The sequence below is a fragment of the Heloderma suspectum genome, chromosome 5 (assembly GCF_057233095.1).
Source record: "Heloderma suspectum isolate Gila_16-S chromosome 5, 16-S_ref, whole genome shotgun sequence".
Classification (NCBI taxonomy): Eukaryota; Metazoa; Chordata; class Lepidosauria; order Squamata; family Helodermatidae; genus Heloderma; species Heloderma suspectum.
This window is the reverse complement of record NC_139462.1, coordinates 41652844-41680461: the sequence shown is the minus strand read 5'-3', so window position 1 is coordinate 41680461 and position 27618 is coordinate 41652844. Positions and strand designations below refer to the sequence as shown.

The following is a 27618-nucleotide window of genomic DNA, read 5'->3' as shown; positions in this document are numbered from 1 at the left end:
AGCCGGGGAGGGGCACTAGGGGCAGGGCTCATGGGTGCGCTCACATCCCCCTACCTAATTTAGCCCTACATATGAGCAGGCACACACCTGAATATGGCACATATAGACATGAGCATGTGGGTGGCAACAGTGGGGCGGGGGGCTGTTTTAAAGCACCATGGATTGATGCAAATGTATATTTGTATATTTTCATAAGGCCGCGGTGGCTTAGTGGTTAAGACGCTGAACTGCAGACTGGAAGGTCAGCAGGACAGCAGTTCGAGACCCAAGTGCTGCGTGATGGAGTGAGCTCCCGTCTTCAGTCCCAGCTTCTGCCAACCTAGCAGTTTGAAAGCAAGAAATTGCAAGTAGATAAATAGGTACCGCTTTGGCGGGAAAGGTAACAGCGTTCCGTGCACCTCGGTGTTCAGTCATGCCGGCCACGTGACCACGGAAGCGTCTTCGGACAACGCTGGCTCTTCGGCTTAGAAATGGAGATGAGCACCACACCCTAGAGTTGGACACGACTGGTTGGGGACATCTTTACCTTTTTATATTTTCATATGATGCCGTTAAATCTGTTTTGCCAGTGTGTTTCAATTTTTTCATTTACCTGTCTGCTAGCAAACACAGGGGGGAGGGGGACGCTTATTTTCTTAGACAATAACTCCTAGAAAAATGCCCATGGCTTTTTCTGAAATCTGTTTTGAAACAACTCACAGCCACATTTCTTCAGTGAAACTCACTGCCTCCTTAGCTGCAGCTTACCACACAAGACTGTTCTGTTGTTAAAGTAGTAGAAACACAACAGTGTCTCAGAAGGACTGGTTGTTTTTACTACGCTGAGGTATGTAGATCCTCTTTTGAAGGTTCACTGCCAGAGGAAGGCACACATTCCTGAATCATATATGAGAAGCAGACTGGTGGTGATAACAGAGTGTTCTTCTTTAGATAGGAATTCACTAAACTATAAATTACAGTATAATCATTTAAAAGAACAACTTTAGAATAATAATGCTTTGCAGTTCTTGCAAAAAAGATGCTCCCATATCTGAGACAACCCATTGTGTGTAATGGGAAAAGGTTTTTACCCAAGGTTGGATTGGTGAAGTTAAGGCAAGCTGCAAGCTCCTATATTTTAACCTTATTGCCCCCTTCTCTCCCACCACTCCCCACATTTCAAATGTTGGTATTATTATTATTATGCCAACAACCTAGAAAAAATGGCAACAGTTGCATTGACCAAAAAACAGGCATCTTAAAATCCCAGTGTGTTTTGAACCTACACCAGTAATCTTGATCACCATCTACACTGCAGCTATTTCAACAAAAAACCAGACATGTTAAAATGTATTCAAGCACTTAACGTTTAACATAGTTAATTTGGCCTTGAGTCCTTTAACGGGTTATGGTAGTGTAACTGCTCAATCAGATTACAAAGCTAGTTGCTAACCAAGATGTTTCAGGGTTGTTGCAAAGATTATTGAGCACTTTGGACACTCTGAAGTGCTATATAAATGCCAGTATTTGACAAAGCATACTTCTTGCTTTACACGTTTAAGATGTCTCCATGGTCAGACCACAGATAAGGTGTTGATTGCCAATTTGACGAATTTGGTGAGATTTTTGAATTCCTGCATCACTTTTTAATTAAGATCTCTTGCCCCTACACAAATGTGCTATAACATAATATGATGTGAACACAGTCCAAAGGAAGTTATGTATGTTTGCAATCCATTTCCTTGGTGGAAAGGCGGGTTATAAAATAAATAAATTCAACTCATCTTTAACCACACCAAGGTCCATTTGTTTAAATAGGACTACAAAGCATACCCACATTTCTCTGGACTGCATGAGTTTTGTGCATTGAGTTTTACGCAGTGTGGCATTTCTCTCCTTAGCTTTGTCTAAGAGCAACAAGCCAGTCCACACCATTATCCTGAATCCTCATGTCCACCTTGTGGGTGATGATGCTGCTTGCATTGCATATATACGTCTGACTCAGTACATGGATGGAAGCGGAATGCCAAAGACTATGCAGTCAGAAGAGACACGAGTCTGGCACCGCCGTGATGGAAAGTGGCAGAATGTTCACTTTCACCGTTCAGGATCACCAACAGTACCTATCAAGTGAGTAATGGATTCGTATCTTTGTGTTCTTGCCTGTCCATCCATCCTGAATTTTCTTTACTGCCTACTTCTTTCTAGCTCTTCATTCCATGAATTCTTCCTATCTGTCTCTTGTAGCTGTTCTGTTTCGCTCACGACACATTCTTCTTTACCCATTCTAATAGAAATTGCATTAATAATATCTGAACGGAGATTTGAATACAGGCCTTTCTTCTTGAGTCCCACATTCTGTCATCATCATCATCTGTTTATTTGTATTTATCTTGTATTTGTATTTATCTTGTTTTTTCCACAAGAATTTTGCCCAAAGCAGCTTGCAACATATTCAAATGAACAGAGAAGAATATAACCGTTAAGAAAAAAGGAACAGCTAGAAATAACCATGGGGCTATTTGTAGCTGTTCCGTTACACCAGAGGTAGCTTATGCTAGCGCTAAAGTAAATGACACTGTGCTGGCATAAGCTACCTCTGGCGCAATGCCAATAGCATTTCCTGTCATGATGGGTTTGGGGGGAAACCTGTTGCGGCAGGAAATACTATTGGCACTGCGCTAGAGGTAGCTTATGCCAGCACAATGTAATTCACGTTAGCCCCCGTGCCAAATAGGATACTGCCTCATAATGTTGATACAGTTTTGCATAAAATAGGTTGTTTATCTCAAAGGGAGTAAAGTGAATGTGTGCATTACTTGACGTAACAAAGCAAAAAAGCCTATTACTACTACTTCCAGTTCATATTTTTCTCAGTATGTATTAAATCAGCTTTTGAAAACATGGCAACTGATTTCTTGGAATTTGAAGAGAAGAATACATACAGATTCAAGAGCAGAACTGAGCCTACTGGGCTGTTGTAAATAAACATTGCTAGTATTAAATAATTTGGCTGGGGAAGTGGCCACAAATTCTTTCTCTGTTGAGTCAACAGGATGAATCAAAATCTGTAGGGCCCATCTGTTCCACAGCTTCTGTCTATTTAAATGAATGATTAACTGTCTAGCCCTTCAGACCCAACCTTCACACGATTAGTGCCAAAGCTTCCCAGGAACAGGGAAGGAACTTGGGGCATCAGGATCCAAAGGCGATGAGGCCTGGAGGTTCAGCTCAGGATCAGTTTTATATCTGCTCTTGGGGTTTTATATCTGATCTTGGAGTTCAAAGTGGAACCTGAGAAATTCCGGCCAGTATACACAGATTACACAGATTAGTTGGTCCCTGTGCAGGTCAGAAAACTATAGGCGTGGTTGCTCTGTAGACTGTGATTATATTCAGAAGATTTACGTATGCATTGTATTTAGCGTATGTATGCATGAGCACATTATTGGAAGTCAGAATAACATCAGATGAAGTCTGATGAACACCTGAAACACACAGTTGTTACCTGACCACTGCCATCTGCACTGCAGAATAGATGCATTTGCAGTAAGTTCACAATTGAGACAGACTGACAGGAGCATCATACTGCCATGGTGCTTTCAGAGAGACAATTACTTATTGTACACACTTTTCAGTCATATAAAACCAAAGCAGGAGCCATCGTTTTAATATTACAGAATTCTCAAAGATGTTCTAAGTTTGACAAGTTTACTACAGCGCAGGACACCTATGTCTTAGAGAAGCTACACTTCTGGAATCTTCCCTTCTGCATAAGTATTAAATATATATTGAATTGCCACATTGAATCTGGCCAGACTACTTTGGACACAGGTCTGCCCCTCACCTATGAAGATGTGTTTACTAGAGTAAGGAGAAGCAACCTTACAACCTAATCCAACCTGCTCTTGGATCCACTCACATTCTTGAGATTTTGTGGAATCTGATTCCAGGGAAGAGACTTTTAGAAGCCTCCATATAAGAATGGAAGACCAAATGGCCCAGTTCGGATTTGTCATACCTGACTCACTAAACCATAAGAAGCTGGGAATGAGCATTGGCCCCCATGCACACCCTGCTCCCTTCTCACTGCTCATCTCCCTTCTTTTTGTGAAAGTCAGTTTACTAACCAGGAACATGGCTTAAAATCCTGGTTAGCAAACTGACATTAAACCATGGGGTCCTCTGTAACAGGAAAGTAGTTTAAGCCAACAAAGACAGGTGCACCAAAACTGGCATGTGAAGGGAGGAGGCAAGGAGATGCGGGAGCACATGAGCCTAGCTTGCTCACTCCTAGCTTGCTAAACTATGGTTGTACAGGGCCCAATCACTCTCCGCATGTTTGGGCACAGTGCTTTGAATTAATGTGCATAGGGCGGGGGGGGGGATGCGCGCGCGTGCATGTGCGCCATCACAACCAAGGATTGGTGAGTTGTGATCTTGCCATTAGTCTCTATCATGTTGGGGTGTGGATATAAACAGTCACTATGCCAAAAAACACACACCAAATTAACAGACGGCAACTTGCTTCACCACATCACCGGTTTTCTGGATCCATCCTAAGCTATTATTCAATAAGTCTCTGCAACACAAACAATGTATCTGACTGCTCAGAAATGCTCATGTATACTATGCATCCTTTTATACTTAATTCAAAAATTAAGTTATCTTGGTTTGAATATGAAAATATATATATACAACTTGATTTGGGGGGGGTTATAAACTGTATAAGATGTTAGTTTATTTGAAAAATACTTCGGAATTAGCACAAAAAGATAATAGCTACAATTAATGTTCATTTCTTTCCCCCACCCCCTTTTTCTCTTTGTCCTTCTAGCTAATTGTCAGTGATGCCACGTTGTGTTCTCTGCACTCTGCACTTGGATGGCTACCATCTTGGCCATCCCTTTGCCCTCTTCATGCATGTTCTTTGAATGCATGAAGCTGTGAAGTTTCTACATGTGATACATTTATGATGCATCATTTTGTTGTATATTCCATTGGTACCTTTTGTTTACACTTCAGTGAAGGGGATGTTCCATGCAAATTGAAAATGGAAGTACAAGACAGGAGGGGGGTGGTAATTGAAATGCCAGGGTATATGCAGAGTATACGTCTCATGCCAAATTATGAAAAACACTGCATTTGCAACATACAGAAATGGAACGTTAAAAATATATAACCTTATTTTAATTTTCAGTTTTGCTTTCTAGCTCATATGCTTTTAAAGACAATTGAATATTGTTTTGGTCATAGTAGAAATAATGAAATTTCTACTAACAGCAGTTTATGGGCAGAAATACTGACTTAGACTTAGCATTTCTGTAACCTTGGGGTCATGAGGAGTCATCTCTGCTATGAGTCACTGTGTATAAACTGGAAAAAAAATGGCATAATTTGCTGAGTTGACCTCACTAGGATTATCTGTCACTGTTCTTGTCTAGTCAGCAAGACTATGGGTTTTTTTAATCATTTCTTTAGCTTTGTTGTTCTAACTACAGGGGGAAAAAGATATTTTGAAGTAGTCTTTCTAATTTGTCATGAGCCAAGCAATGAAAAGATTTGAGACAGATTTAGGTGGTCAAAGGGTAAAATAAAATGTTTTTATCATTTTATGGATGTACAGTACATTTATTAAAGCAAGTTGTAGAGGATTTTTTCAACTGATGCTCTAGTTCCAATGTGTGGTAATGTAGGACAGTTAGGCCTTAAAAGCTTAGTAACAGAAGTTTACTTGTCTACATTTTCTTTGTAGCAGTTTATTACCTTAAGAAACTACCAGGAAAACATATGTTTCCTAATAATACTACCATGCTTTTACCATAATAATTTTATCCATTTCTCATGGTTTATCAAGAGCCTTGAACAGTGTGGAATAAAGCAATTATTGCATCTTTATTAACCTCTGTTGCTGCACATATCCCTGTGAAATGAGCAGGAATATATTCAGCATCAATTTAGAACAGTTGCTGTTTGATTGCTTCCATTGTGTAGATGTGAAATTATATCCTGCAAGCTCATTCCTCCTCTCCTTTAAAAATAAAAAAAATTAAAAAAGGATTTTCCTTTGCTTTTTAAGGGTTTTTTTTTATTCTGTCTTTGGTTAACAGTGAGGCTATCAGTTCTCTGTAACACTGTATAGCGCATGATACTTTGATCAATGTTCTTTTTAGTAAATAAAATTTACAACTTGCAGCATCATTAAATTTTTAAAGCAGAGAAAGAGGAAAAGTCCCAATTTGTATAACTTTCACCTTTCTGTATTGATTACTAATCAAAAGTGGATCTTATTCTTTACACCTTGATGTTGTTCCTAGTAAACATATGTTAAAGAAATTTAAGCTTCTCTGGTGATGATTAATATTTACTTTCAACCCACGGCAATATTTATAGCAAGGATCTACAGTAAATGTCTTGAGGTAATTAACCTGCCAATGGGATCTGTAAAAAGGCAATGACCTCATGCTTTAAAAAAAAATAATTATGTCTTCTTTTGCAAAGCAGCTTTAGGTGGTATAGGTGTATTTGCATTTAACAAAATTAGGTGTAGGATTTTGTTTTATTTTTCTTTTACACTTTTTACCGTAGCATGTGGTGTTGCCATATTATTCTAGGTCAAGTTTGTCTTCCACACTGAGATGTGAGAAATATCATGTGAGTTAGTTCTCTGCACTCCAGCTGAATTATACACCTAATCTGTTGTCATTTCAAAACATTGCAGTTTACCATGGGACACAGTGTGTATATATATATATTTCTTGCCATAATGGTAAAGAACTGACGGATATATTTAAGAATTAATAAATTTGTGATTTCTGCTGACATTTGGCATTCAGTGTTTCAATTTAAGAATATGGCATGATCTTTAACTTAGCAACACTCACATCACTTCTATTGCTGCTCATCATATACTAGCAAAATGCCCATTATTACAACAGGTTGCAAATATATGGGGGGACGCCTGTATCTTAGGATGGGAACCCTGTTGACAAGGGCTTGGGCCACCCATTGTTGGAGGTGGAAGGCAGACTTTGTCCTGACTGCAGTGTTGCCCCCAGATTTGGCGCATTACTTTGGCCCAGAGAAACAAATGGCAACCATTCACTCATATGGGAGAAAGTAAGCAGAAGCATTATGGGACCGCTCTGGGCTTGGGAGAAAACTGCTGCCTGCCCCTGACAGCCCCAACTGTTAAGAATGAAACTTGCTGCTCTATGCTTAGCCCAATTCTGGATTATGTTCCTTGGTCACATGAAAGTGTGACACAGTGTTGAGGAAGTCGGATGGGGAAGGAAAAAAGTTATGACAACGTGGATGTTTCAGGTTAGTCCATCTATTACAAGGACATCATGGGTGAATTTCTTTATTTAAAGTACTTATATGCCACTTTCAAAGCAAAGCTCTCCCAAGGCAATGTACAAAAAAATAATTAGCTTCATATACCTAGCAGGAACATTATGCTTCCAAACGATTTACAGTACAATCCACTTGGAATGCTTCCTCCAGGCTGCCAGTGATCTTCCTTTTACCCATCTACCTTGGATCCATTTTGCCTTGCCTATCCACCAAAGTTGTTCCCAACCTTTATGCCTTCCCCGACCCTGGCTCCATTTCCCTCCTTGGATGGCCTAATGCCTCCGTCTGTGAAATTTCATTCTAATGATGGGAAGATTCTGGAATTTGTGCAGCACTCCCTTTTAGGTATGGTTTTGATTGTCTCGACTTTCTGCTCTCCGAAGCAGAGCATGGTGCTGAAACTATGCACAGTAGAGGGGCTTCTGCTTCCTTTTTCTGGTAGCCTCAACAATTACAATTGGTAGCTGGAGGGAAGAGTTTATCACCTGGAACTGTATTGAAGCACAATGGAGAGATAGTCAATCCAGGTAAGGCTGACCATCCTTTTCCTTTTGTCTTTTACTGTTTTTATTGAAAACATTTTTATACATTTTTTTAGAAAACGAAAAGGATAACATGGAAACTGAAGCATGATAGGAAAGATACAGTCACTATATCACTATAATGGATATGTTACGTACTCCATAACCATGTATAACCAGAAAAACATATGTCCCTCAGGAAAACATTCAACCAGTGGCTCATTGTTTACAAATGAGGATGAATGAATACCAATCATTCATAAAGAGAATCCAACTCATCTCACATATTATAGGCATGAATTACTCACTAGTTTACCCATTAAAGCCAATTACCACATTTGTCTATACCAGCCTTCCCCAACCTGGTGCCCTCCAGGTGTGTTGGACTGCAACTCCCATCATTCCCAGCTAGCATGGTAGAATTCCTTGTCTCCACCTTCCAAGTATTGGAATTTAAAGGTTCATCTTTTTAAAATGTCATGTTTTCCAGGAGAGGTGAGACAGAAAAGAGAATGAAAATGTCCAGTGGATTTACCTGTGTTCAGTCTTTCAGAAGAACTGATCCCATGGAATTCCTACATCTTGCCTGAAAAATAGTATTATATGAAATCAGTTCTGTTAATTAGAAAAAAAAATCAATATCCTATATGTTGTTGAAAAACATTTTTTCGTTTTGAGATAGCTAGTATCAATGCTGCTCTTTGCTTGGCTGACTAAAATTTTCAGTATGCTGCCATCTGGTGGTCACTTACTTGTTATTCCAGGGGTTCCTTTAGGAGGATCCATTAGATCTGTTCACAGTCAAATCACACAGCCTTTTTGTGCTTTTTTTAAACTTACCATATCTAATGGTATAAGAATACATTTTGTGCATATATATGTATGTATGTATGAATGAAATTCATATATATATATAGAGAGAGAGAGAGAGTGTGTGTGTGTGTGTATGTGTGTATATATATATATATATATATATGTGTGTATATATATATATATATATATATATATATATATCATTATATACGAAGGGATGTGCGAACTCACCCCTGTCTGGGTTCTCTGGACGCCCAGCCCTTACCCTGCTTGCTGGTCCCTGGACCACACTCAGGCCCCTTCCATGCTCAGTGGGCAGCCCGCTCTCACCTCAGTGGCCTCATTGAACTTGGCGGTCACCATTTTTTAAAAAATGAAATGGCCATTGCAAAGATGTGCATGTTTTTGTATGTTGTTGTTCAGTCGTGTCCGACTCTTCATGACCCCATGGACCATAGCACACCAGGCCTTCCTGTCCTGCGCTCTCTCCCGGAGCTTACTCAAGTCCATATTCATTGCATCAGTGATGCTATCTAGCCATCTCATCCTCTGCCATCCCCTTCTCCTTTTACCTTCAGTCTTTCTCAGCATCAGGGTCTTTTCCAGAGAGTTTTCTCTTCACATTAGGTGGCCAAAATATTTCAGCTTCAGCTTCAGGATCTGTCCTTCCAATGAGCACTCAGGGTTGATTTCCTTTAGGATGGACTGATTTGACCTCCTTGCAGTCCAGGGGACTCGTAAGAGTCTTCTCCAGCACCACAGTTCGAAAGCATCAATTCTTCAGCACTCAGCCTTCCTTATAGTCCAGCCCTCCCAGCCATACGTTACTCCTGGGAAAACCATAGCTTTGATTAGACGGACGTTTGTCGGCAAGGTGATGTCTCTGCTTCTTACTATGCTGTCTAGGTTTGCCATAGCTTTCCTCCCAAGGAGCAAGCGTCTTTTAATTTCATGGCTACAGTCACCATCTGCGGTGATCTTGGAGCCCAAGAAAATAAAATCTGTCACTGCTTCCATTTCTTCCCCTTCCATATACCAGGAAGTGATGGGGCCAGATGCCATGATCTTAGTTTTTTTAATGTTGAGTTTCAAACCAGCTTTTGCACTCTCCTCTTTCATCCTCAACATGAGGCTCTTTAGATCCTCTTCACTTTCTGCCATTAGGGTGGTATCGTCTGCATATCGGAGGTTGTTGATAATTCTCCCAGCAATCTTAATTCCGACCTCTGATTCATCCAACCCGGCGTTTCTCATGATGTACTCTGCATATAAGTTAAATAAGCAGGGTGACAATATGCAGCCTTGTCGTACTCCTTTCCCCATTTTGAACCAATCGGTTGTTCCATGTCTGGTTCTTACTGTTGCTTCTTGACCCTCGTACAGGTTTCTCAGGAGACAGGTAAGGTGGTCTGGTACCCCCATCTCTTTCAGAATTTGCCACAGTTTGTTGTGATCCACGCAATCAAAGGCTTTAGTGTAGTCAATGAAGCAGAAATAGACATTTTTCTGGAATTCTCTTGCGTTCTTCATGATCCAGCAAAAGTTGGCGATTTGATCTCTAGTTCCTCTGCCTCTTCAAATCCCAGCTTGTACTTCCAGTGTTTTTGTATGTACATATTTGCAAATGCACATACTCTTATGTGTGAAATGTGCAGTTTTTCAAAGGCCCGCATTAGTGTGTGTGAAAATGTGCATTTTTGGAAATGTGCATTTTCGTGCACATGCAAATATGCATTTTTGCATGTGTGCAAATATGTGCATTTTTGCAATCACCATTTTATTTCTCAAAAAATGGCAACCACCAAGCTCGATGAGGCTGCTGGGTTGAGCGCAGGCCATTCACCTAGCACGGGCAGGGGCTCGGTGAGTGGGGCTCAGGGGTGCTGGCAGGAGGGGGTCCGCCAGATCCCCAGACTGAATCGTGCACCTGCGCCATCATTCATATATATATATATATATATATATATATATATATATATGAAAATATAATACATACTATAAACTATACACATAAAAAACAAGGATCAACATTAACATTCCCACAAAATATTCAGAACTACCTAGTATTTTATTACCCAAGTTTTTTTAAAAAGAACAGTTTTACAGTGTAGACAAAATACGACAAATTTAGCATCTTAGGGCAAAATCCTACTGGATTGGAGCCCACAAGACAGAAGCCTCTGATCTCTGAAGCTTCTGAGTACTGTATGTCCTGCCAGACTGCTGCTGACAGTGACACAGAAGCCTTTTCAATTTTCAATTATGCTGCCAGCTTGAGAGGCCATAGGATGCATTGGATCCCAGCCTTTCCTCTCTCCTCCCTTTCCTGCCTACCAGAACACACACACCATTTTTCCCTCCCCCAAGTTGTCCAATGTCACTTTTGCAACCTCGGAAAGGAGCCACCACAGAAAGAATAGTGGTGGGGGGCGGGGGAAGGGATTGAAACTCAAAGTCACCCTCCCAAGTTGTAGGAGTGTCTACAGGAGGGAGACTCCAACATACCTCTGTTAATCTGATTATAACAAGGAAAATCTTTTATATCAGTCAATAGCCTAGTTGTACCTAGCTGGCCTAAAGTCAGTAAAAGGGTGCCAGATATTAGAAAAAGACTTAGTCTTTTGTCTGCCATCTCTTAAACAGACATACTGTGTAGTTATTACCATGAGTTAGAAGCAGTACTTTTTGGAGCTACCATGTTTGAGAAATTGCTGTAAAGCACTACTGGTTCATATTTTCATTCATTTCATTTCATTATTACATTTCTATACCGCCCCTTCACTGAAGCTCTCTGGGCAGTTCACAGGAGATTAAAAACCATTAAAATACATTATACAAAGTGTAAAACCATCTACATAAAACTTATAAACAAACAGGACACACACAGACAAGATATCTCCAAAAACCATTTTTTTAAAAATTAACCAAAGACAATCCAGGATTAGAAAAATTCATATGCTGCCGAATGCCTGAGAGGACAATTTTAAACTAGCGCCGAAAACAAAAACGGCACCATTCTGGATTTCATCACACAGCTTCCTACCCAGCCAAAGCGACCATTCTGCTGAAAGATGAATGCTGTTTTACCCATTATGCAAGATTCCCACCTAAACTGAAAGGCTATTGGGCAACAGCAATGCTTGCTCATTAACATTTTGCCAACCACTCTTTGATCGCTACAGGTGTGTCATTAGATCATGAAATCTCTTGAGACATAGCCATATATACAGCTTTTAAAATCAGGTCAACTGTCATGCCTCCCAGTAAAAATGCTCAGGAAATCATCGTTTTGTGAGGCTGCTGAGAGTTTCCCCAGTAACAACATATTTCTGAAGGTTGTGCACAAGGAGAACACAAGAACAGAATTCATTTTAGGTTTTGTATGTTTGTTTTAAAAAAAACCCACCAACATTGTGATAAATGGAATGACACCCAAATGACAATCAGTAAAAAAGGTAACAGTGTCCCCAACCAGTCATGTCCGACTCTAGGGTGTGGTGCTCATCTCCATTTCTAAGCCGAAGAGCCAGCGCGGTCCGAAGACGCTTCCGTGGTCATGTGGCCAGCATGAACACCCAGGTGCACGGAATGCTGTTACCTTTCCCGCCGAAGCGGTACCTATTTATCTACTTGCAATTTCTTGCTTTCGAACTGCTAGGTCGGCAGGAGCTGGGACTGAAGACGGGAGCTCACTCCGTCACACGGCACTCGGGTCTCGAACTGCTGTCCTGCCGACCTTCCAGTCTACAGCATCTTAACCACTAAGCCACCGCGGTCAACCCCTTATTATTTTATTACAAATGGCAGCTTGGCTAGAGTTGGCTAGAAAATGTGGAATTCTTCCTATCTAGCCCCCATTCTTCAATGGTTTGGCAAAATATGGGATTTTTTCTTATTGCTGAGAAGATTATGCACCAGATTAAAGTCAATATGCGCAGAACCAACCCAGATGCCTTCCTATGTGCTTGAGAATTGTAGATATCGTGATAAATCAGCATCACAGCCCCCAAAATAAAATTTAAAAATGCACATATTTTAAATTGTCATAGCTATCCCTTGGGGTTTTTTTTTCACTATCTAAACTGCCTACTGTACTGTGTCTCATTTACCAATGGCCCATAACTTGCTTCATTAACAGTTATTTTGCTTTCAGTGTACTTTTTGTTTCCTGCATATTTTATATATAATTTAAAAACAAACCCAAAAAACCTACTATTTTTATGAGGCGGGTGGGAATCGCATTCTATAAGCAAAAAGAGCAGCAACAAAAGAACCATACAGTCATGGAGCAGCAGAGTAAGCGTATTTAAACATCAGTAGAGACTCTATTGCTTCACCTATCCGGACGCTGGTGAGAGAAAACTTTACAAGGTAAGTACATCTGTGCAAAATGATTCACAGCTTTTATTAAAAGTCTAGCTGAAGAGTCTTCGTTAACATGTGAAATGAGCAGGTACCATCCTTCTACGAAAGAATCTACTGGGCAAGAGCATTGGCCACATGTATTCATTGTGTTAATTTGTCCATCAAAGCCAGTTTTCATCCTCTTTGGTAACACTGATTAAGGTGGTAGGAAGGGAAGGCAGAGCCATAGCTCAGTGGCAGAGCACATGGATAGCATGCAGAAGGTCACTGGTTCAATCTCTGACTTCTCCAGGTAGGGCTGAAAAAACTTCTGTCTAAAACCCTGGAGAGCCGCTGCTAGTATCGACAATACTGGGCTTGATAAACCTATTGCCTGACACAGTATAAGGCAGTTTCCTAAAATCCTGAATGTAGGCAAGTAATTAGGAATCTCTTAGATGGCTTTGAGAAGTTGAGGTGTTCTGCTGAACTTGCTTTATCTCATCCCTCTATGCTCAACAGACTGTGCTGATTTTATTGCTCACAGATAGTTTCCAAGGAAACAATGGACTTTTCCCAGGAAAGACCCTCTCCGGAACCATTAATCTTAGACTGAACTCTAATCTTGGTTGGATGCAATACTGATAATTTGCTTTTTGGATTTTTCTCTCTGCTGCCTGAACTGGGAGTGATCAGTATCTTTCCAACAAGAAAACACATTAAAAGATCATCTATCATCTATCACAGCTTCTCTGTTTTTCTTGTCAACAGTAATGACGGCATTATTTTGTTTCTGTTCTCAGCACCCATAAATGCATATAGATAAATCCATGGCAATACATTTGTTTTTCTCTCTGCTGGCAGCAAGTCTGGCTCCTGCCTCTGGATTTTGTTGGTGTCAAAAAAGCGAATAATAAATTGCTCCCTTTATAAAACTATTTGGGGAGAATCTCTGCAGATGTTCCATATGCAGCATATGTAAAGCAGAACCTATGTAACTGATCTGTACTTGTAGTGAGTGGCATTCAACTGGTGACCGACAGACCTCCCGGGGGCGGGGGGGATAACATGAGGTTTAACAAGGCCATTTAACAATGAACATAAAAAGTCCTGCTCGATCGGACTAAATCTAGTCCAGCAATTCTGTTTCCAACAAACATACAAATGGTTCATGAAAACGGCAGCCATACACACACCCCACCTTGTTTGGCACCTGGATCTGGTTTCCATCTAGCTTAGAATGCTTTGCTTGTATCAAATTTGACCACATAGCTGAGGGGTGGGGAATGTGTGACCCTCCAGATGTTGCTAGAGCTCAATTGCCATCAGGCCTAACCAGCATAGCCAATGGTGAGGGATATGTCACAACCTAACAAGATCTGGAGGGTCACAAGTTCTGCATCCCTGATATAGCTTAGGTGAACTGAATCCAGCCCTTCTCCATACTGCTTTCTTCTTCACTGGAGGAAAGGGGGCTTGGATTCCACCCTCTCCAAACTGGGAATCAGAGCTGCCCACATCAGGAGGCAGCAAGGCATTGGCAGATGCGGGTATGCACAGTAATGCTCACTTAGTTTACTGGTGTGCACACACTTCTTTGCAAAAACAGCCACTAACTCTCTATCCCTCCCCCATTCCATTATCTTAGAGGGGCAGATGAAGATATCAGAATGTATGATTTCCCCTTATTGCTTATGCAGAAGATCTGAGCCAAACCACACCCAGGGAAGTAAACAGAATCATTGCAAAACTATTCCAGAAACAATTGATTGTTCATATGTGTTCATGATGACATGATTAATTTTCCTTTGGCAGGTAAAACTGCCCTAGGGTTTTTTTTTTCCCCTCTACATCAAGCTCAGGAAATTAGATCTGTTTATTAAATAAAATGTGATTTGTCCATCAACTGGTAGACTTTGGTTCAAACAAGGGCTGCATGGCTACTATTGGTGTATGTGTAATAACACTTTATTGCTGCTTAATATATTAAAATCCCTAAGTGGTTCACATTAAAATACAACATAACAATATAGGAACAAGATAAACATAATAAATAATTAAAAACATTCAATAGTTAAAACACTGGAAACACATAAAATCCATGTGTTTTTATGACTGCACATTCTTCAGCAAAGGAGATCGTTACCTTGTCATGGTGCTGGAGCTTGAGCACCTCAATGATGTCATGAGCTAAACCGTGAAGGGACACCCAAGACGGGAAGGTCATGGCAGAGAGATCAGACTAAATACGATCCCTGGGGAAGGAAACTGCAACCCACCCCAGTATTCTTGCCATGAAAACTAAATGGATCAGTACAACCAGAGATATGCTGGTATACCATCGGAAGATGGGACTCCCAGGTCGGTAGATGGTCAAAATGCTACTGGGGAGGAACGGAGGATAAGTTCAACTAGCCCCAGATGTGATGACGTAGCTAGCTCAAAGCCGAAAGGACGGCTAGCAGCCGATGGTGCTGGTGGTGAACAACGAATCCGATGTTCTAAAGATCAACACACCATAGGAACCTGGAATGTACGATCTATGAGCCAGGGCAAACTGGATGTGGCTATTGGGGAGATGTCAAGATTAAATATAGACATTTTGGGTGTCAGTGAACTGAAATGGACTGGAATGGGCCACTTCACATCAAATGACCACCAGATCTACTACTGTGGACAAGAGGACCACAGAAGAAATGGAGTAGCCTTCATAATTAATAATAAAGTGGCTAAAGCAGTGCTTGGATACAATCCAAAAAATGACAGAATGATCTCAATTCCAATTCAGGGTAAGCCATTTAACATCACAGTGATCCAAATATACGCCCCAACCACAGATGCTGAAGAAGCAGATCAGTTCTATGAGGATCTGCAGAAACTACTGGATAGTATGCCCAAAAGAGATGTTATTTTCATTACAGGAGACTGGAATGCTAAGGTGGATAGTCAAACGACACCTGGAATTACAGGCAAGCATGGTCTGGGAGAACAAAATGAAGCAGGACACAGGCTGATAGAATTTTGCCAAGACAACTCACTGTGCATAAGAAACACTCTCTTCCAACAACCTAAGAGACGACTTCATACACGGACTTCACCAGACGGTCGACACCGAAATCAGATTGACTACATCCTTTGTAGCCAAAGGTGGCGGACATCTATGCAGTTGGTAAAAGCAAGACCTGGAGCTGATTGTAGTTCAGATCACAAACTTCTTATTGCACAATTTAGAATCAGACTAAAGAGAATAGGGAAGACCCACAGATCAGTTAGATATGAGCTCACTAATATTCCTAATGAATATGCAGTGGAGGTGAAGAATAGATTTAAGGGACTAGATTTAGTAGATAGGGTCCCGGAAGAACTATGGACAGAAGTTCGCAACATTGTTCAGGAGGCGGCAACAAAAAACATCCCAAAGAACAAGAAAACCAAGAAGGCAAGATGGCTGTCTGCTGAGACACTAGAAGCAGCCCAAGAAAGAAGGAAAGCAAAAGGCAACAGTGATAGGGGGAGATATGCCCAATTAAATGCAAAATTCCAGAGGTTAGCCAGAAGAGATAAGGAATTGTTTTTAAACAAGCAATGCGCGGAAGCAGAAGAAGATAATAGAATAGGAAGGACAAGAGACCTCTTCCAGAAAATTAGAAACATCGGAGGTAAATTCCAGGCAAAAATGGGTATGATCAAAAACAAAGATGGCAAGGACCTAACAGAAGCAGAAGAGATCAAGAAAAGGTGGCAAGAATATACGGAAGATCTGTATAGGAAGGATAATAATATCGCAGATAGTTTTGAAGGTGTGGTCAGTGAGCTAGAGCCAGACACCCTGAAGAGTAAGGTTGAATGGGCCTTAAGAAGCATTGCTAATAACAAGGCAGCAGGAGATGACGGTATCCCAGCTCAACGGTTTAAAATCTTGCAAGATGATGCTGTCAAGGTGATGCATGCCATATGCCAGCAAATTTGGAAAACACAAGAATGGCCAACAGATTGGAAAAAATCAACTTATATCCCCATACCAAAAAAGGGAAGCACCAAAGAATGTTCAAACTATTGAACAGTAGCACTTATTTCACATGCCAGTAAGGTAATGCTCAAGATCTTGCAAGGTAGACTTCAGCAATTCATGGAACGAGAATTGCCAGATATACAAGCTGGGTTTAGAAAAGGCAGAGGAACTAGAGACCAAATTGCCAATATCCGCTGGATTATGGAGAAAGCCAGGGAGTTTCAGAAAAACATCTATTTCTGTTTTATTGACTATTCTAAAGCTTTTGACTGTGTGGATCATAACAAACTGTGGCAAGTTCTTGGTGGTATGGAGATACCAAGTCATCTTGTCTGCCTCCTGAGGAATCTGTATAACAAACAAGTAGCAATGGTAAGAACAGACCATGGAATAACGGACTGATTTAAGATTGGGAAAGGAGTATGGCAGGGTTGTATACTCTCACCCTACCTATTCAACCTGTACGCAGAACACATCATGCGACGTGCTGGCCTTGATGAAGCCAAGGCTGGAGTTAAAATCACTGGAAGTAACATTAACAATCTCCGATATGCAGATGATACCACTTTGATGGCTGAAAGCGAGGATGAGCTGAGGAACCTCATGACGAAGGTGAAAGAAGAAAGTGCAAAAGCTGGGTTGCAGTTCAACCTCAAAAAAACCAAGATTATGGCAACCAGCTTGATTGATAACTGGCAAATAGAGGGAGAAAACTTGGAGGCAGTGACAGACTTTGTATTTCTAGGCGCAAAGATTACTACAGATGCTGACTGCAGCCAGGAAATCAGAAGACGTTTACTTCTTGGGAGGACAGCCATGACAAATCTTGATCAAATAGTGAAGAGCAGAGACATCACACTGACAACAAAGGTCCGCATAGTTAAAGCAATGGTATTCCCCATAGTAACCTATGGCTGCGAGAGCTGGACCATAAGGAAGGCTGAGCGAAGGAAGATAGATGCTTTTGAACTGTGGTGCTGGAGGAAAATTCTGAGAGTGCCTTGGACTGCAAGAAGATCAAACCAGTCCACACTCCAGGAAATAAAGCCAGCCTGCTCACTTGAGGGAATGATATGAAAGGCAAAACTGAAGTACTTTGGCCACATCATGAGAAGACAGGATACCCTGGAGAAGATGCTGATGCTAGGGAAAGTGGAAGGCAAAAGGAAGAGGGGCCAACCAAGGGCAAGATGGATGGATGATATTCTGGAGGTGACGGACTCGACCTTGGGGGAGCTGGGGGTGGCGACAGCCAACAGGAAGCTCTGGCTTGGGCTGGTCCGTGAAGTCACGAACAGTCAGAAGCGACTGACCGAATAAGCAACAAACAAAACAACATTCCCGAGAGCTGAACCATAGTTGCTGTTTCTCCATGGATGTATTCCACAGTACTCCAGGAGGGTCATGCAGGATGGACTGATTACAGGGAATGTACAGTCAGGGCCAGAAATATTGGAACAAGGATAACTGTTTTGGCAGTTGGCCTTCGTACACCACCACATTGAAGTTGAAAGGAAACACACCCAGATGGGAGCGAAGTCAGGACTTGCAGCTGTAATTCAAGGGGTTTGACAAAAGTGGGGCACTAACCATTCAGCAAGGACAGCCAGTGGCATACACACAGACCCATCATTGGTGGCTCATAAGTAATGGAACAAACCAACATCATTTCAAACTTAAGGATCACCTTTAATACCTGGATGAAAATCCTTTGCAGTCAATGACTGCCTGAAGTCTGGAACCCATGGACATGGCCAAATGCTGAGTTTCCTCCCTCGAGATGCTTTGCCAGGCCTTGACTGCAGCTGCCTTCAGCTGCTGCTTGTTTGTGGGTCTTTCTGCCTTCAGTCTTGTCTTCAGTAAGTGACAAGCGTGCTCTACTGGGCTGAGATCAGGTGACTGACTTGGCCATTGAAGAACATCCCACTTCTTTGCCTTGAGAAACTCTTGGGTAGCTTTTGCTGTATGGCAAAAGCTACCCAAGATGGTCATGATCCATCTGCAATATGAAGTGGTGTCCTATCAGTTTGGCAGCATTCGGCTGAATCTGAGCAGAAAGTATAGCCCTATACATTTCAGAATTCATCCTGCTGCTTTTATCAGCAGTCAGGTCATCAAGAAACACCAGTGACCCAGTTCCATTGGCAGCCATACATGCCCATGCCATAACACTGCCTCCACCATGTTTGACAGATGATGTGGTATGCTTTGGATCATGAGCTGTTCCTTTCCTTCTCCATACTTTTCTTTTCCCATCATTCTGGTCCAAGTTAATCTTGGTTTCATCAGTCCAAAGAATCTTATTCCAGAACTGGGCAGGCTTTTTTAGGTGTTTGCTGGCAAAGGCTAATCTGGCCTTTAGGTTCTTGAGCGTTACCAGTGGTTTGCACCTTGTTGTGAAGCCTCTGTATTTACATTCATAAAGCTGTCTCTTGATTGTAGATGTTGACAATGACATGCCTACCTTGTCAAGAGCATTCTTGACCTGGCTAGATGTTGTGAAAGGGTTCCTCTTCACCATGAGCAGAATTCTGTGGTCATCCACTTTAGTTGTCTTCCAGGCCTTTTGCTGTTGCTGAGCTTGCCAGTTAATTCCTTCTTTTTCAGGATGTTCCAAACTGTTGTACTGGCCACTCCCAATGTTTTTGCTATTTCTCTGATGGGTTTTTTTTTTTCCTCAGCCTAATGATGGCCTCCTCTACTCGCATGGACACCTCTTTGGAGCCCATGTTGGGAGTTCCAGTGAACAGCTACCAAATGCAAATGTAATACTCAGAACCACCTCCAGGCCTTTTATCTGCTTGATTGGTCATGGAAACAGGCCATCTGGCCATGGAGCTGCTTGTCAGCCATTCGTTCCATTACTTATGTGCCACCAATGATGGGTGTGTGTGTATGCCACTGGCTGTACTTCCTGAATGGTTAGTGCCCCACTTTTGTCAAACCCCTTGAATGACAACTAAAAGTCCTGACTTCGCTCCCATCTGGGTGTTTCCTTTCAACTTCAATGTGGTGGTGTACAGAGGCCAACTGCCAAAACAGTTATCCTTGTTCTAATATTTCTGGCCCTGACTGTACATGCCAGTACTTCCAACCCACAGGGACCTGTGTTGCTAATGTGGGAGACTCCAATGTGATTCACTAATTCTGTTATTCCCATTTTACTGGGGTGATGTAAGAAACAACCATGATGAAATGGCCACTGCTATTCAGATACCATGTCAACTCAACTCTGTTACAATGAGGTAGGACTAAATGTCATCAATAGATCAAATGTCTTCTGTCTTGGCCTCCAACTCCATATTTGAAAAGGGCATTCCTTCGGCGTGTCCATAGAATGTTAAATGTTTTGCCAACTATAGTGAGGGAAGTCTCAAAAACTATTTTCTTGTTGTAATTTGTGTAGCTCTACTAAATATGCCATTTTGTGCCCTGCTCTGACATACAGACAGTAAAACAAGCCTGCTGTGGAAATTAAGAGCAGGCTCAAGACTTGTAGGAAGTAATGCAATGCAACACAGGAGGCCATAAATCAGCTAGAAACAGCCCCTTGGCACTAATGGCTCATTTGTTTAGACTTATATTCTTCAAGCTGCTGCCTTCTGTTGAAATGAGGGCAAAGAAAAGTCTGCCAAAGGCTATCATTAAAGCAAGCCCATAACGAGAACCATTAGTTTGCAGTGGAGAGAGCTTCAGAGAAAAGTGAAGCACTTTTGAAAAGCAATGCGCATTGTCTTCATTTTCCACCTGCCTAAAGGACTTGATAAAGGTTAGTAAATATTGCACATAGATATACCCAATTTATTGAAAGTAATGTGTCTGATTTTACTGCATCTGTAGCTATGGATTGTGAGACTGTGGCTGGGTTCACACATAATGCTAACCCATGGTGGGTCATGTTTGAGAGCAAACCACAGTGGTTAGTGTGTCATGGGGGGTGCTTTTCTCCCCCAGAATTGGTAAATCAGCCACCCCCATTACCCAGCCTCTGCAGTGGGGGTAAGGGGCCCCGAGGTGTCTTGCTGTGTTGCCTGTAGGGCGATGTGTGGATAAATCGACACATACAGATGACCGCCTACAGCATCTGGAATTTCCAGCGGCGATCTAGCCAGCGCAGGCGATCTCTGTGGTTCCTGCTGCAGTGGCAGGAGGATGACATAGGAACCATGCTGCAGAGATGGGTAAGGGAACCATGCTGCCCTGCATGGTTCTGCAGTCATGTGTGGGGCTCGTGTGTCATGGTTCCCTTACCCCTCCCCACAGCGTTGGTCTGCTACCCACTCTCCCCCCATGACTGTGCCCTGTATGTCTGAATGCTTTTCCTTTGAATACCACACCAACACATCAATGAGAGAAAGCAAAGCTAGAACCCTTCACTAGATACAGTCAGGGCCAGAAATATTGGAACAAGGATAACTGTTTTGGCAGTTGGCCTCTGTACACCACCACATTGAAGTTGAAAGGAAACACACCCAGATGGGAGCGAAGTCAGGACTTTCAGCTGTAATTCAAGGGGTTTGACAAAAGTGGGGCACTAACCATTCAGGAGGGACAGCCAGTGGCATCCACACACACACGTTGTTGGTGGCTTATAAGTAATGGAAGGAATGGCTGACAAGCAACTGCATGGCCAGGTGTGGCCTGTTTCCTGGGTACCCCATGACCAATCAAGCAGATGAAAGGCCTGGAGGTGGTTCTGAGTGTTACATTTGCATTTGGTAGCTGTTCACTGGAACTCCCAACATGAGATCCAAAGAGGTGTCCATGCAAGTGAAGGAGGCCATCATTAGGCTGAGGAAACAAAATAAACCCATCAGAGAGATAACAAAAATAGTAGGAGTGGCCAATACAACAGTTTGGAATATCCTGAAAAACAAGGAATTAACTGGCAAGCTCAGCAATAGCAAAAGGCCTGGAAGACCACGGAAGACAACTAAAGTGGATGACCGCAGAATTCTGCTCATGGTAGAGAGGAACCCTTTCACAACATCTAGCCAGGTCAAGAACACTCTTGCACATTGTCAACAGCTACAGTGTTCCTGCTAGCCAGCAGCCGGATGTCTGGCTGCTGGCGGAGCCAGCCGGCGGCTCCGCAGAATTGCTGCGGAGCACAGCTGGCCGGCCAGGATTCCAGGGGGGGAGGAATGGAGCACCTCCCCCCCCCGGCGAGGATTCTGGGGGAAGGGACAGAACACCTCCCCCCGCACCATCAGCATAATCCCCGAAAGGTAAGTACCTTTCATACATCCCTACTTTGAACTGCAAGTAGTAAACAGGAGTAAGTTGGAAAGAGGAGTCATAACAATGCTAGAAGCTCAAGCCGTTATCTTATTGGCCAAGTTCATAGTACCAGCTTTGGCAATTGCAATTCTTTTGATTTATCTTCTGTTTTTGTTGCATTCTCTTTCCCTGTAATTGAAGAGAGAATTTCTAACGCTCATATAACCACCATGCTATTTCTTTTATTTTGTATTTCCCCTGAATTTTCAGCAATAAAGCCATAAATATAGTTTCAAGTTACAATCTTGTCTGTAGTGGTGTTTTGGGTTGATGTTTACCTGTTGGGATTGCTTAGTTACCCACTGGGGTGCTTCGGACCCATTTGGTGCAGGCTCTGAGGTTAAACAGGACCAAATTTACAGCTCCCAGCATTCTTGACCACTGGCAGTGCTAGCTGGGGCTGATGGGAGTTGCAGTCCCCAATATCTGGGGGGCACCAGGTTGGGGAAAGCTGATCTATGGGACCATTTTCAAAAGTCTGAGTGAGAGGGATTCTTTTGCATCCCATGTAGCATTGATAGGAGCTGCCCAAATATGCTGAAATAAAACAGAAGATTTAGTATGCAAACCTTTTTGCACATAACAAAAGAGGCCCTCCAGGCCGTGCCGATCTTCTGGAGCACATTCTGAGTCTGAACATGAAAATTCCATTGGCACAGATGAAGCTTTGTGAGAATGTTGTGTTTCATTTCTGAAAACTGTCAGGTAGGGTAGGCCGTCCAGTGGCTGTTTATTTAAAGTGAGCTTATTTATTTGCAATGATTTGGAACCAGTTGCTTTCCCATGACAAATGGGCTGCTGCTAACATCTTTCTACTATGTAAATGCCATTTGTAATTGTAGCAGTCAATCCCATTCATTTCTAGAGTTGCTTTAGGTTTCGTTCTCTGCTAGAGATGCTGACAAAGTCTGCAAGTAACGGGCCCTAGTATGAACTTTCACTGCTCATAACACTTGTTCTTATTACAAGTTGATTATACTTAGCCAGAAACTCTTACTCTATTTCTAATTAATTATAAGACCTATTTCAAGCTGTTCTGTTTTTGTGCCTGCACAGCCATCATTTATCAGACCAGAATGGCAAGGCTAATGGTGCATGCTCAGAACCTGATTACGTTAACCTTTTACACCAGGGGTGTTCAGCCTTTTTGGCCCCAAAGGCCAAAACCTGTTTTGCTATTAGTAATGCTAAAGCAGTGATCCAGGCTGCTTCTGTGTCACTGGGGATGGGAGAAGGCTGGAGCAGCCTCACCGCTGTAGAGCCACTGCTTGAGCATCCTAGTGCCTGCCCCCCCCACACACACACACACCTATCTTAGATTTTTTATCAGTGATCGGAGATAAGCAAGGGATGGGAAGTGCCACTGCAGGGACATCAGGTGGGCCTCTAGAAATGCCTTGGCAGGCTGTACTTTGGGCACTGCTGTCTTACATGATCTCACTGAGAAACTGTCCCACGTTCCTGTACTATAGTCCAGTCTTAATATCCCCATTGCCGAGTGTTTGTGCCCCCCCCAGCCCAATCCAAGTCCCACGGCCTGCCCTTTTGGTTCTGTCAGGAACCCATGCTGATACTTACTGGCATTAGGCTTCACTTCTACATGGGAGGAGGACTGAGAGAAATTGAAGATGTCTGCCACTTGGAACAGGTGCAGTCTCCTACCATGTGGAAAGTGAGGCTGCCATTGCCGATGCCATCGCTGCTCCAGATGCTGCCACCTCCTTCTTGTCCATGGTCCAGCAGCTAGTCAGTAGTCAGCATGTTAGGACTCATGATACGTGATGAACAGGAGCTTAGGCAATGTGCTGCTACATGGTCACCTGGCACTCCAGTTCCCAAGAGACATGATGTTGGAATAGTGATTGCAGGCACTCACATCCAAACAAACATGCAAGCTCAGGGTTAATTTGTTCTTAGAGTCTTAAAAACAGTTATTAGGTGCAATAGCAAGAGTCACTCAAGATGGAGATCTAATTAACTAGTCTGGATGCATCACAGAGCCTTGGGTGCACATAGGGGTCACAAGTGCAGGGGCAGTTGCCTAATAGCCAGGTAGAGCCAAATAAGTTATCTTTTAGCCTGAGTTCCTTGTATATAAAATGACTAGCATGTTCTGTATGTTCTGTAGTAGTAGTGGTTTCATTCTGCTTGATGCCTGGTGTGATTTGCTCTGCTCTTTGATACTTCTGGCTGCTTACATTTTATGACTTTTACAAGTCACTTTCTGGGTTCAGTCAGCTTTATTCATCTGCTTCTGCTAACACAAGCATCCAACATTATGAGCCATTATAGAACTCTCCAAGAAAGCTTCCCCCCTAACACACAGGGAGAGACTTGCTTAGGAAAATCATAACTAATGCTCCAGATATGATTTGAGCAGAAGAGGGATCATACATCACTACTCTACATGTTTTACTACCTGTTTAAAGGCATCATAACCACACCATATTTATATGATGTGTTACAGATGGTCCCTTATTCAACTGCTGTTTAGAGAAGTATGAACAGGGGTGCCATTCCAGATTTCAGTGTTGGTGAGAAAGCAATCCTGAGCAAGTTTCAAGGACCAGATTCAAAGTTAAACTCTGAAAAAACAGTTTGTTTTAGAGTATCGGGAGTGGGGGGGGGGTGAGAGGGAGGAACTCAGTTTATATACGTCTAGCTTGGTATTGAAACTAGAATGCTGTAGATATTCCTATGATATGGTGGTTAAAATTATGGTATGCTCAGGAATAGGGATGGATGGAACAGTCTATGTCTATTCCTTGTCACTTTTGCATGTATTCCTTCATAAATCTGTTCCAACCTGTTTTCTTATTGATCTGCCATTTTGTTTTGGTCTTTAAATCAACCCAAAATATTTGTGTTTTAATATGTATTTAAATATTTTAATATATTTTATCACAAAACATGCATTGCTAAATGTATTTTCTCTCAAACATTTCTCAATCTATTCTGTCTCAAAAATATGCAATTTAAACACACTGACTTTGGTACATTTGAGCCAAACTGCAAATTTCAGACAACTGCAAAGTCCAAAGGATATGAACTTTCTGATATATACATTAGGCCTCAAACAAGAGGATCAGATGTGGTCAGTTCAAATGAGAAATCACAAAGATCTAATTCCTCAAACTTCCCTACCTAGAAGAATACATTGCCCCCCCCCCCCCGCTTACACCTATTTGGCTGTCATTTGTCTTCTAAGAATGAGCAGCTGGACCTCTTCCTTTATCTGAAACAAATCTAGGATTGTGAGGTAAAAGGGGGGCAGGAGAGAAAGAAGGATCTAGGGAAACAGCATGCAGAAGCCAATGAAGAAAGTTCCTAAGGGAAGGCTCCTAGACAATGGCAGCAAAAAGAAGGCTCACCAGAAGCAGTAGAAGGGCTTGGCTAAGACTATGACACCAATCTTGACTACTTCCATTTTACCTAGAAATGTCCCTTTCCTCCCCCTACCCCAGCATACCTGTGACCTGCACTGACTGTAGCAGTCTCAGTGACAGGGCTGACTGCAAGGCCAAGTAATAAACCAGGCCAATGTTCCAGCAGACAGGTTTCAGTTCAGTGGAGTTCAGGCAAAGGCAGAAGTGATCAAGGTAACAGGCACAGGGTCAAAGCACAGGCAATCAATCCAGTATATGGAGTCAGGCAAAGCAGGAGTGGTCAAACAGACAGCAGTCAAACACAGTTAGGCAGTCAAATACATACACAGTCCAACAGCAGACTCACACAGGAGTCCAGGGTCTGTAATACAGAGGTTCCATCACACGGCAGCATCTGAAGACACACCAGGAGGAGCAGCTGAAACATTGTTTCCAGCACCGAGCAAGAGCTGACTGAAGGCTTTTAACCAGAAAGGCTGCTGAGCCCCACCCAGGCTTATCTGCTCTCCATTAGCGATTTCTGCCCAGAGGCCTACTCAAGAGGAGTTACTTTCTTCTGAGGAGGCCTTCTTTGTACGCAAGCACTCCTTCTTACAGGAGGCCTACTGGCTTGTCGCTTAAGGTGACGATGCTCCTGGGGGTCAGGGGGTTGCTGAGCCTCTGCGCCAGAGTCAGAGACCCCTCCCCTGTCAGTGAAGGACCTGAAGCCACCTCCCCCAAAGGCCCAGGCGCCTCCTGGTCTGGTGCCAGCAACTGATCTAGTGTGCCCTTGGTTTCTGGAGGTGCTGGTTCCTCCTCTGAGGAGGATTCCTCTAGTGAGGGCATGACAGCCTGCTTGTTTCAGCTCTTACTCTAGCTGGCACCAGAATTTTCTTATGTTTCTCATCAAGAATGGGTAATGCGCCCATCAGAACATCTTGTGCTGATAGTATCAAGACAGCAATGTGATTGTCAGGTGTGCAGATGGTCCCATTAATTCTGTGGTTTCAGCAACATTACAGTCATGTCAGATATAATTTATGGGTTTCTTGCAGGAAACTGACATCTTTTAAACGATGCCAAAGTATGGCTTTTAATTGCCATGGTTATTTTTAGAGATCCTTAATTTTAAAGACAAGTGACTTTTTAACAATTTGTAACAGAGAATTACATTGTAGCATTTTGGAGGAAAGACCCAGCTTTGAAGACAAGAAATAGTCCTGGGAAAGGGCAGGGTTTCCTGCTTCACTGACAATATCCATGATTGCTCAGCTCTAAATATATGGTGTCCCAACAGAGCAGTATAGACGAAGGGCTTGGGTAAGTTTCATGCAGATGCATGCTATATGATGGGTATGATTGAGGAATCTTCGCCTTTTGATCAACTATTAGATGAATTAATATTTAAAAAGTAAATAAAACTGAAGTTTGTATGAGACAGGGATACATCACTGAGAAAAAGAGTTGTCATTTGCAGGAATTCAGAACATATCCCCCACCAAGTTAGGAATATTTATTTTATAGAACAGCAGGCTCATAGTAAACCTCAGAAAGTGTTATGGTGAGGTATCGAAAGGTGTGTGATAACCTTAATGGTAGAACTGAGGAGTCTTCCCAAGGAGACAAATGGAGGTGTTTGGAAGTTTGCATCATAAGGCAGTGAGGATCTAGTTCAAAGCCTCACCAAATATATTTATCAGATACTGGCTGCAATGAGGCCCATATTTATGGCTGCTTCCCTGTATTTCCTCTAAATGGAGCAAAAACATTTCATCAATACTGACTATAGGCACCATAATGGAGTCTAGCCGCCAGCTTTTTTGCAGTTGATCGTTACTGTGATTATAAAAGCCGCATTCTGACTTATGTGTAGCGATAAGGCAGGATTTGTGCAGCAATGCTCAAATGCAGTTGGATGCATTTTGAAACATCAGTAACTAGACTCCTG

General features: G+C 42.3%; 1 protein-coding gene across 9 annotated transcripts in view; it reads left to right on the top strand.

Moving 5' to 3' along the window:
* The window catches only part of CAMK2D (calcium/calmodulin dependent protein kinase II delta), a 201286-nt gene extending 194483 nt beyond the window's left edge, over nucleotides 1-6803 (top strand). For 5 of the 9 annotated variants that reach the window (XM_084855888.1, XM_084855890.1, XM_084855885.1 and 2 more), the window contains 2 exons: nucleotides 1881-2109; nucleotides 4817-6803. In XM_084855888.1, the coding sequence (XP_084712014.1) occupies nucleotides 1881-2109; nucleotides 4817-4820 (233 nt within the window). In that variant the 3' untranslated portion in view covers nucleotides 4821-6803. Of the gene's footprint in view, nucleotides 1-1880; nucleotides 2114-4816 lie in introns of those variants that run through there. The other 4 variants (XM_084855894.1, XM_084855892.1, XM_084855887.1 and 1 more) reach the window with 1 other exon arrangement.
* Nucleotides 6804-27618: the final 20815 nt, after the last annotated feature.